The 11,919-nt window shown below is 35.5% G+C and overlaps 1 protein-coding gene across 1 annotated transcript; it reads right to left on the reverse strand.

Moving 5' to 3' along the window:
• Positions 1-2,326: 2,326 nt before the first annotated feature.
• On the reverse strand, positions 2,327-5,682 carry LOC143606771 (syntaxin-61-like). The gene is made up of 7 exons (XM_077082427.1): positions 5,629-5,682; positions 5,430-5,519; positions 5,244-5,357; positions 4,148-4,320; positions 3,757-3,847; positions 3,584-3,649; positions 2,327-2,512 (listed from the first exon to the last, which is right to left on the reverse strand). The coding sequence occupies exons 1-7, from the start codon at positions 5,680-5,682 to the stop codon at positions 2,402-2,404; spliced, it is 699 nt and encodes a 232-aa protein (XP_076938542.1). The 3' UTR covers positions 2,327-2,401.
• Between the last annotated feature and the right edge of the window lie 6,237 nt (positions 5,683-11,919).

An 11,919-nucleotide genomic window follows, 5' to 3' on the forward strand; every position in this document is an offset into this window, starting at 1 on the left:
CGTTGGATGTGATCATCTGATGGTGGATATTGTTAGTGTGTTTTTTGCTCAGTTTGTTTTATTTTGTTAGTTCGGTGTGTTTTATTTTTTTAAGGGTAAAAACCACTTCTTAGGATAGTTTTACTTCTTATTTTAACCTTGCTATATATATATATATATATTGGCTTACTGGATCATGATCATGAGATAACTTTTTTGAAATTGAGAAATATGATAACTATTTTGGACCACAAAAAACTCAATAATAAAAAAAATCATAAAATAAAAAAAAAAACACGAAAATCAAAAAGTAAAAAAACCAAAATTCTTATTTTATCATCCCGGTTTCATAAAAAAAACTCGGTTTAGCTAAATTATATACACATATGTATAATATATACATATATACACATTTACATGTTTTTTTGTACACATGTGTATAATTTAAGATAAATGATACTGTACATATGTGTATATTACGTAACTAAAGATTATATAAAATTATACATAGATGTATAATACGACGTTTTTTTTTTTGTTTTTTTTATGAAACCAGAATGAAAAATAAGAATTTTGTTTTTTTTACTTTTTTAAAATTTTATTATTTTTTATTTTATGATTTTCTAAAATATTTTTTTAAAGGTGTTTTTAGTGGTTAAAAATAGTTCTTAAAGTTCTTAATTTGTAAAGAATTCTTTTAGAATCCTTACCTTACTAATGCAGAATATGAATATATGAAGTAATATTTAAGTATACAATGATGTTATCAAGTATATAAATAATTTATATATATCATGAAACAGGTGCAAGGTTGTCACATCATAAAACAAGCCAAAGCTCCGGCTAGTGGCACTCGTATACTTCAATCTTTTTCTTTTTTTTATTTGTCCAGCTATATCTCTTTTAAAAATGTCAATTTCAAGCTCAAGTTTTCAGATCAGTTTAGTGTTTCAAGCATGCCGTGTAGCCCCATTTTACAAACCAAGCCGACCTTTCCCTGCCTCAGCTCATGGACATCCCTATCATTGATGTTAGATAGAATTACAAATTTTGTCCTTTAAAAAAAGCCAAACTATGGTTCATGTCTTTTTTTAGTTTCTTTGCAGACGGTGTACTTTAAACATTTTTTTCTACACGTTATGTCTTTTACGCTAACTGAGTTAGAAAAACTCAGTTAAGTATGACATGTGCTAGACATGTGATGGTCATAATTGTAATTCTAATATATCCTTAAATTTAAAAAAAAATATATATATATAAATATTAACTTAAAACATAAAAAACCATTTTCAATCTCTCTCTCTCTCCTCTCTTCTTCTTCTCTCTCGTCTTCTTCACTCTCTACACCATCACCACCACTTCCAATGGCAAGCCACCATCTCCACTCCCACCATAAACCACAACCATATATGTATATTTGTGTGTGTGTGTATATATATATGTATAATATAAATGAAAAAATCTCTCTTCCGTTCATTCATCACCACCATCGTTTCTCCGGTGAGCCACCACCTCCGCAACCCTCTTCACTGTCACATTAATTTAAACAGAAGGAGCCACCTTAAATCGAAGCCTAATCGTATTCCGGCCAAACCGAAACCCAGTTCGTTCATCGTATTCCGGCCAAAACGGATCTCGTTCATCAAATCCCGGCAAAATCGGAAGCCTGAAAGCCTGATCTAAGTCCATTCAACCATTTCCGGCTAAATCGAAACCCTAATCGAAGACCGTTCACTGTTTTTCAGTGACCGATTAGGGCCTCGTTTTCAACCCGTCGTGGCTGGATGGGAAGCATGTGGTGTTTGGTCAGGTTGTTGATGGGTAAAGTGTTGTGAAAGAGATGGAGGCGGTTGGATCTGATAGTGGTTCGTGCTCTTCAAAGGTTGTTATTGAAGAAAGAAAGAGACGGAGGCAGGTGTGGAGGTGGCTGGCGGTGATGAGTTGGTGGTGGTGGTGGGTGATTAAGAAAGAAAGAGAAGCTGGGAGAGAGAGTAGAGTTTGATACGAGAGAGAGAAAGAATATTATATTTTTTTTTATTATGTATAGACGAAAAGACAAAAATGCCCTCACATGAGGCTATTTAACTGAGTTTTTCTAACCCAGAGTTAGCGTAAATGACATAACGTGTAGATAAAAAATGTTTAAAGTACACCGCTTGCAAGGAAACTTAAAAAAGAACACGAACCGTAATTTGGGTTTTTTTAAAAGACAAAATTTTAAATTCTGTCTTTGTTATACATACATGACGTATATGGTTTCCTCGCCGTTCAATTTGATATGCATTTTAGCCCACAATGTACTTACTGTATTACTATAAACATTTCCTGAAATCAAACTTTGCTCCTTTCTATAACAGTATGTTTATTTGAAAACCAAAATCCATGACAACTCTTGGACACATGAATTCTAACTTCAGTAGACCTAGGTAAAGAAAACCAACACAGACAATACGATAAACAGAACAATCAAGAACAAGATCATCATCATCTGGCCCTTGGCACCGGCCTTCTTCATAACCACAGCCACTTTTTTCTGCAACAGTTTAAAAACATGATTAACTTTTAATATCATCTGTGAATTGAATAACATGATTGGATCAAGACAAAAATCCACCACTGGGCAGACGGCGAAGGGGAGGGTCAAATGAGTTCGGTAACTTATCCAGACATGTAATTGAAATTTTAAAAAAGAAGTCTTAATTTTATAAATGATTTGTATTCACATTCGTCTACAGAAAACATGTTATTTAAAAATTTTGATTTCTTTTTTAAATAAAGTGATTTAGTATGTCAAATGCATTGAAAATTCGTTTTGGTAGGTGTATAAACGAGTCAAGCCTCTCGTGACCTACTCGAGACAGCTCATCAAAAACAGCGAATTGAGCCATGGACTGCGGAGCAGTTGTGGCGAGGCGTCTTGGAGGCTGCTTGGTGTGGGGAGGATGGAGATTTCTGGATTTGATGATCATGTTATGTGAAGCGGAGGGGCATGGTGGCAATGGAGGTGGCCGAAGCAGATGTTGTGGCCAATAGTGTGGTGATGGTTCAAGTGATTTGTCAATTCAAGGGTTTCAACATGTTGAAGATGAATAAAAGTAAAACGGGGTTAAAGAATAATGGTTAGTAATTACTCTAATGGAGTCATTTGCCACATCGCATCCCACATCAGTAAAAACATGCCATATCAGCAAAAAAAATTAACGAAGTTAGGGTCCATTAAATTCGGGAGTGACAGAAGAAAACAAGTTACAAGTTGAGAATGATGAAAGACAAACCGTTAGTTGGGGGTGTTATCTATCAATGAGTGAAAGTTGGGAGTATTAAAAACCAATATCCCTAATTATTATCACATATAAATTATCATACAAATAAGTGAATAACTAAATAATATACCTTATTTTATATAAAAACTATTTAACTATAAATAAAATATAAAAAAAATAACTAATAATGTATATAAATTAAATAATCAATAATAAAGGAATTGAGCCTGAGCCATGCTTGATCTTTAGAAATAGAGCTCAAAACGAGCCGAGCATTTTGGAAAATACATAAAACAAGTTGGCTGGAAGACTAAAATAGCCACACATGTGATGAAGCTGACCTGAACAAAATCAAGACGATTGGTTGTACTATCCATCTCTAAACCCAATTCATCTATAAGTCTCTCCTGCAATAGTATCAGGATTAATTAAACATTATGTTTGGAGTTAAAACTTATTATGCATGTTATTTAAATAAATCTAACCAAAGGTGTTTTGGTAAATAAGGCAGTACCTGTGACAAGAGTTCATCGTGTATGGTGAGCCCAACCGATCCAATCCTTCCAACACTTGCACTCAGCTCATCTAACTCTTCGTCTTGTTGCCTAAACACAGCAATTAATACACTCAGTTTTGTAAGTAAACCCCTAATAAAGTTAATTACACAGATGGTCCCAGTGGTCTAAGCATAGTAACAAATTTGGTACTAACTTTGAAAAGTTGCATGTTTGGGATTTGTGGTTTTAACTGTGTCACGAGTTTGGGCATTAACACTAACCCCAAACATGCAAGTTTTCAGAGTTAGTGTCCAAACGTGTTAGCTTGTTACTTTGCCCAAAACACAAAAGCCATGTGTGTAATTATTAACTCTAAATAATAAAGTAAAAAAGTAAAACACACGTTACCTGATGAGAAGCATCTGCCGGTAGGATTCTGAAGTTATGAAATCATCATTATCTTCAACATAACGACTAGCCCGGTTTTGGTGACGGCTAGTTGGAACCCTCATAAGTTCTTCACGCATCCCACTGGCAGTTGAATAACCTCTTCCGGTCACTGATTTCTTAACATTGCCAACCTGGATAAAAACACTTGCATCAACAATAAACCAGGAAAAAGAATTTAAGGAATGAAGTAGGGGTGTAAACGCGAGACTGAATCGTTAAAATCTCTAATCGAGTCGCGCTTAAACGAGCTGAAGCCTGAGCTCAAACCTAAGCATGTTTGATAGACGAGCCCGGAGCTTCACTTATTGAGCTCGAGCTAGCTCATGAACCTAAACGAGCCAATTATTTATATAATTTGTATTTAATATACTAACAATATAATTATAATTTATAATAACAACCATTATATATAAAAGTATGGCAAAAGACACTCAATAACATATACCGTGTTATGTATTTAAATTATAATAAAAATAAAAATTAATATAGAAATAATTAAAATATATAAAGATACAGTTAAAAAAACCTAGCCTGGGGCGAGCTTGAGCTTAAAAATTTACTCACAAGCCAAACTCAAGCTTACAAAGCTGCTCACAAGCCGAGCTTGAGCTTTAAATGTTACTCACAAGCCAAGTTCGAGCTAAAGAAACTGCTCATGGGCCGCACTAGAGCTTTAGAAAGAGAGCTCGAAATGAGCCAAGCTTGAGCTTCTTAAAAAGAGCTGAAAACGAGCTAAGCTCAAGCCTAGCCCTATCTTGAGCTTAAAAAATTACTCACGGGCCGGGATTGAGCTTTAGAAAATAGAGCTCGAAGCCACGAAACGAGCCCAGCTTGAGCTTCAGAAATAGAGCTCAAGCCTAGCCCGACCTTTAGTTTAAAACACTACTCACAAGCCGAACTCGAGCTTTTAAAACCACTCACAAGCCACATTTGAGCTTTAGAACTAGAGCTCAGCTCGAGCTTTAAAAACAGAGCTCAAAACAAGCCGAGCTCGAGCTCGACTGGGCTCATTTGCACCCCTAGAATGAAGTAAAAACAAGATAAGCATGTTTACTTGAGTTCTAGCAGTTCTTGTCCATTTAGTTCTTCTATCAAGCTCTGCTTGATTGATTCCATATAAAGCAGGGTCTCTAGATACTACAGAAATAGCCTTTTCAAGTTCATCCACCTTCCTATCAGTAAAACAGATTTTCAGAACCCAAGAACATAAATACCATTTGATCATGTTTTAGATTCATACCTGCCATTCAATGCTCTCACAATTGGAAATAAGTTCTTTTGTGAGTCGGGTTTGTTCTCCACTTGCTACAGGGATGTGTTCCCATTCGATCTGAAAACAGAGTACGCTCGTTAATGTCTCCGTGCAAATCAAACAAATAAAAAATATAATATGTTCAATCATAAATTGCAAAAAAATGAAGCTTGAAAAGCTGACTTACAGATTCTTGAATTTCTTCCTTCACAATATAAAATGGATCTTGAGCGGACGACATTTTGATAGTACAGCGCGGTAGCAAGTTTGTTTTTTCTCTCAAGGATATGATCAACTCTTAGATCTGAAACAAGAATGAGATATTGCAACAAATTAATAACCCGTTTGTGTGATGATATATACACATAATGCACAATAATACTTGATATTAATTGGTAACTCTATATCTTTTCAAACTTTTCAATACATAACCAACTTTAAGTAAACCGCAACAACATAAACACATGTTCAACTTTAAATGTTATAAACAGTAAACGCTAAGCCTGTAAACGAACCGAACAAACACGAATAAGAGCATGTTAATGTTCGTTCATTTAACTTTAAATGAACACGAACACTTAATCGAACAAATATTTGTGCTCAAGTTTGTTCGTTTAAAAATGAACACGTTCGTGTTCGTTTAAAATCTATAAGAACAGTTCACGAAAATAAATGAACACAAACGAACAAATATAAACCTACTAAGTAGATGACTTATTCATATTATATTTAATTGATATGTAAACGAACATAAATATACAGGCATAAACAAACATAAACGAAGCATGTGCTCATGTTCGTTTATTTAATTAAACGAACACAACTTTTTTGTTCATGTTCATTTGTTTATTAAACAAGGGACATAATTCTATGTACTGAGTTCTACGTGCAAGTGCACTGAACGTTTACAGGCCTAACTGCATCGGATGAACACTATGTACAAGTGCTTATTATGTTTAATTCAGTATAACAGGACTGAATAAACATTGCACAATTCTATGTCACAGAACTCATATATCTTTAGGTTTAAACCTAAATGACTGGCTGACAATGAGAAGAACAATTATAACTGTGTAATTATATCATCTACAAAATGTTAATATAAAAATAAAACTAAACATGAGTGGATTGTAATTGAAGCCAAACCTAATCAAAATAGAATCAAGAGAAGAGGGTAAAATAAGGAATATGAATCCGATTTTGCTGACCAGATCTGTTCAGTAGAGTGATCGATGAACCCTAAATTACACATCAACTGCTGCTGGTGAATGACACGTATCGAATAGAGAAAGAGATAATGCAGATACACCCCTCAATTATGAATGCTTATGCACATTTCGCTTTGTGCCCTTCCTGAGTTTAATAAACGTACGTTTATTTGGCTTATCTTTTCTTGATAATTTCTTTATTTACGGTATCTTGATTTTCATTTATGACCTAATGTCATAAATAATAGGTCGTTTCAATATACGGATCATTTATGTGATCTAATCTCAAACTTTTACAGGTCTGATCTTCGTAGTTTCAAACCTTGTTTAAACATGTTAACTTCGTTTTATAGTATAAAACTATTTTTCTTTTTCAAAATATCCTTTGATACAATCACAAGAGACGGGACTTAGGCCTTACGTTTGATATTGTTCTTTATTAAAAAGTGGCATTTCTTCAACGTGAAGAAACGCACATTGTCAGAACCTTCACATATGAAAGTATATAACTAATACTAATAGTTTTAACTTTCGTAGGTTTGACTATAAACCTCACCTAAGGCGATAGCAATTACCTTAGCAAGCTTAATAACTAGCTATAAAATCGGGTAACGACTTCGAGTGATCGGGCAAAACCTTTGCTTGAACAAATGTCGGAATCATAACTACGACACGAACTTTGAAGGCTAAGGAACACCACTACAAGTCTTGGGATTCAGGAACACAAATCGAGAAAGCACTCAGGACGAACATGTCCCAAATGAGCAACTCAAACTTGCTATTTATAGCTAAGTTCGTCGACCCCCAGCGGACCATTGGGAAATTTCTTAGAGGTCCGTTGGGAATTGGGAATTTCCAAAGGTCCATTGGGCTCTGTTGGGGCATCATGTTGTTGAATTACCGGGCACGTGCCAAATCGTGGTAGATCCAATGTTTATCCAGCTTTCAGCAGACTGTTGGCGGAGCCACCGGAAGTATGTCGAGGCGATGATTCATCGACATGTATCATGCTCTAATGAATCCTTATGTGCCACGTGTCAGTACATCGTTGATTACTTAATCAGGTTAGAAAACCTGTATCGGAACTCCGGGGAAAACACCAGCGGTCCTCCGCCCAATTTGACTGGTAATTGACTGTCGACGAAAATGCTAACGGTCCTCTAGAATCAAGTTTAGTAGTTTTATACTTTAGCCCCTGAACTTTATCTTTTACTTAATGATTGTTTGGTCCATCAATTTTTAAAGTTTTGATAGTTGGCTCAAATTTTTCTGAGATGTTACATATGTTTTAGTGACTAGTGACTTACCCATTTTTTTAACTACAAAATTATAAATAAAGATGTTGATTAGATAAAGTTAATAAACATCAGAAAATGGGTTTTTATGCCGGCGGGTCCAAATTAAGTTTATTTTACTACTTCTATTCATTATCCACAAAAAAGAAAATATTAATTGGAAGTCGAATCAAAATTTAGTTTCGTCTTCAAATTATTAGCATTGAAAATAGCTTCATTTCAAGTCTTCCAAATCATCAACCAGTATGCAAACATAATACCTTATGACACCTTTTAATTTTGGCAAAATTTAATGAAACGATCCAAGATCGCATATCTTACGGCTTCACTATCATCGGGTCGAAAATATTCAGCCATATCATGATTAATGCTCAAGCTCTAATAGCAATATGACACAAACCAAATAGATGATCCGCAGTTACAATTCCCGAAGCACAAAATGAGCATAGTGAAAGGAACATGGAAGCCTATGTTGGAAAGGTTAACTCATGGCGGTAATGTATCAAGTAGAAGTATCTGTTTGAAAATGTTGTTATTTCTAGGTATTTCGTTGTTCTAGCGAATTGGAAACTAAAGATCCATCACAATTTGTTTTCAATAGCTTTACTTACTCCTTTAACACAAAAGTCACCTTAATATCATATTGCCATCTCCATGTATCCTTTAACTTCAACCACGAGACTTGATCTAGAGTAAGTTGAAGGGAAGAAAATTGGCTTTGTTCTCCCCCCCCCCCCACTCCCCTACACACACACAATTAGTCTACACCTCCTAATGCCACAATCCATTTCTTTTCCGATCTCTCATAAGACACTCTTTATCTGTTTCAAGAGAAAAATGTTTCGGGTACATCTCAATTAAAGTAATGTCTCCAATCCAAATTTCCTTCCAAAATCTTGTGGAGATACCAATACCGACCTATTTTACTCATAGTTGACAAAGCAATCAGATTTTAGTCATTCAAAGCGTGAATACTTGTTATTCGATTCAAGGCCCCCTATCAAAAATCTCATTATTTTTAATTGAATCAGGACCATAAAGAATTCTTACCAGTGTGATATCTCCACTTCCATTTTAACATTAGTGCTAATAAAGAGCCGAAAGGCTTCTGAGACCCAACCCACCTTTATGTTTATCTGCCATAACCAGTTCCCACTTAATCCAATACTGTAACATCCCGTTTTCTAGTTTCGGTTAATAAATGAAAATATGAGTTACTATGAGTCGGGCTAGTGTTGGGTTAAATGGATATGGGTTATTGACTTGGGTTATAAAAGAAAGAAGGAAAGATCATGGGCTTAAGCCCATGATCCATAATTATATAAGTCATAATTACCCGTTTAATCATTCATTTCACACATATTCCATACACCACCAAAACACACACTTAGCTCTCTCTATAATTTCTCTCCTTTCTCTACCCGAACCAAGATAGAAGGTCGATCCCGATCCAAGGTAATAATAGTATGATGTTGTATGAACTTAAACCCGTTAGATATGGTCACGAAACGACGAGCCGACACCGTTAAACCGTTTAAGTCACGAGATCCGGATGGAATCGGGTATAAACCGAACCTAAGATGAGCTTAGGGATCGCCCTAGCTCAGATCTGGATCGAACGAGGCGAAAAACGGTGAAAAACGAGTCAAAACTCGTTTTTTCCAGCGAAACCGCGTTTTTCCGGCAACGACGCCGGAAATGGTACGAGGAAAAGGTGAATGTCAGAGAATGTTCTAACATTCTCTGACCTAACCCTAGTTTGTTAACGGGGAGTTAACGAACTAGAGGGATTCACTAGTTGATTCGTTAAAGGAAGCATAACGAACTAGCTTTAGTTCGTATTCAATTCATTAAGGGAGTAGATAACGAATTACCCTTGATTCGTTATAGTCATTATTCAAAAGAGATAACGAATTAGAAGATCCAATTCGCTACATGGACTGGTTCGCTATATGGACTGATTCGCTAGAGGATCCAGTTCGTTATAAGGACCAATTCGTTAGAGGGTCCAGTTCGTTCAAGGACCAGTTCGTTATGATAAGTCAATTCGTTAAAGAATTGAGTAACGAACTGAAAGTTTAATAAAATGACAGAACAATCCCTGGACTTAGAAAAAGAATGATTTAATTACAAAGAAGCCCTTGAACTTTTATGTTAGCAAATTAATAATGATTTAAAATTCTAATGGAAAATGTGTTAAAACAGTTAATGGAAAAAAAATTTCCAAGCTGACCTTGCAGCTCGACCCTAGCCAGGGGCTCTGCTCCTTGGACCCCGCAAGGGGCTGCCGCCCCTAGAACCCCGCTGCCAGGGGCGCTGCCCCCGGACCTCCGTTCGTTGAGGGCAATAATTAAACTAGAAAGACGATATGGGTAGTGATAGTAATTGATACGTGTAATTGTTATACAGTTAGTCGTGCACAGCTCAGGAAGGGGATAACCATTAACGGTGAGCGTAACCGAGTTAAGGTGAGTTTCTAGCCTCATTTTCTTGTTATGTTTTCGGGGGCTGTGTGCATACTCGATGTGATTTGTTAATACACTTACCTTATGTGGTAAGTGTATGTCTTATATGATTTATGTATGAATGAATGCTTGATGATTCATGAACGATATTCGGACATCGCATGTACCGTCAAGGGATAGTTAAAGATATTATTGATATATATATGTATATATATGAAATATAAATGATGTATGTACGTATGGAAGTTATAATTATGAATGTATAGAAAGGTATGGAGAGTATGGTTAGAAAGGGAACAGACCCTAATAATATTTGCGAATGTAGGGAGCGGACCCTAATAATATCTGCGAATGTAGGGGATGGACCCTAATAATATCCGCGAATGTAGGGAACAGACCCTAATAATATCTGCGAATGTTTTAGGACGTGGTATATGTATATGTGTATGTATAAATGAAAAGAAAGAAAGTATGATAGTATGAACGTACGGAGAAAGGTAAAGAAGTATGTATGAATATGTACCTTCGGGTGCGTATATAAGAATGTGTATGGATGTATTGTATGTTACTTGATTAACTAGAACTCACTCAGCGTAGCTGACTTTTAGTATGCACGCATGTGAGTAGAATGAGGCAGCTCGCTTGATGAGGACACATGGCATGGAATTGAAGATACCGGTATCTCAAGGAAATGATATGATGTTTTTAAAGACTATGTTTTATGTTTAAATAACGATGAATGTTTGCTAAGACAAAATTTGAAAGTTATGTAATATGTTATGGTTGAAGTTTTATATTCCGCGTAAAGTTTTAATTAACTCTGATATTTAGAACTGTGTTTGTGAGTAAATCCAACGTCCAAAGTAGGGCACCGGCAACGGGGCCTTACAATACATAGTCTTATTGAAGCAACCCCTACCAGAAGAAATTAGCACGAAGACTTTCAAGTGTTTTACTAACAATATCGGACTTCAATAATAAAGAAAAGTAATAAGTCGCTACCAATTCAGGTACCAAGGTGATCATAGTAGACCTTCCACCAATAGAAACCAATTTAGCAGAGATATTCTTCACAATCGGATACTATCATTTCCAAATAGCCATAGTTTCACATTTTCACCAACCGGAAGGAAGGAAGATCATTTTATTTGTCATCCTTTTCTAGTAGCCATATTTTCCCCCAACTAGGTACTGTCAGGCTAGTGAAATCAACAGTAGATGGTTATATTACAAAAGTTGCACTCCATTTTCCTTATTCTATAAAGGGTTTGAATTTTAAGACTAGAATCAGGATGGTAATATAACCAATTACATGTAATGTTGATCAAATATAAAAGGAGAGCCCAAAGTAAAAAAGTAAAGTTTTATATCAATATTGTGTGTAATGGGTAGGTGATGATGTGAAAATCAGAGAGCGTAATGATATTTGTAAGGTTATAAATGAAATTGAGGTTTTTAAGGATTTCTAAGGATATTATGTGATAAATACGTGGTAGTTAAGGGCGGGCGC

The sequence above is a fragment of the Bidens hawaiensis genome, unplaced genomic scaffold, assembly GCF_021521415.1.
Source record: "Bidens hawaiensis isolate Kalapana, Puna unplaced genomic scaffold, B.hawaiensis_p1.1 tig00077103_1, whole genome shotgun sequence".
NCBI classification, from domain to species: domain Eukaryota; kingdom Viridiplantae; phylum Streptophyta; class Magnoliopsida; order Asterales; family Asteraceae; genus Bidens; species Bidens hawaiensis.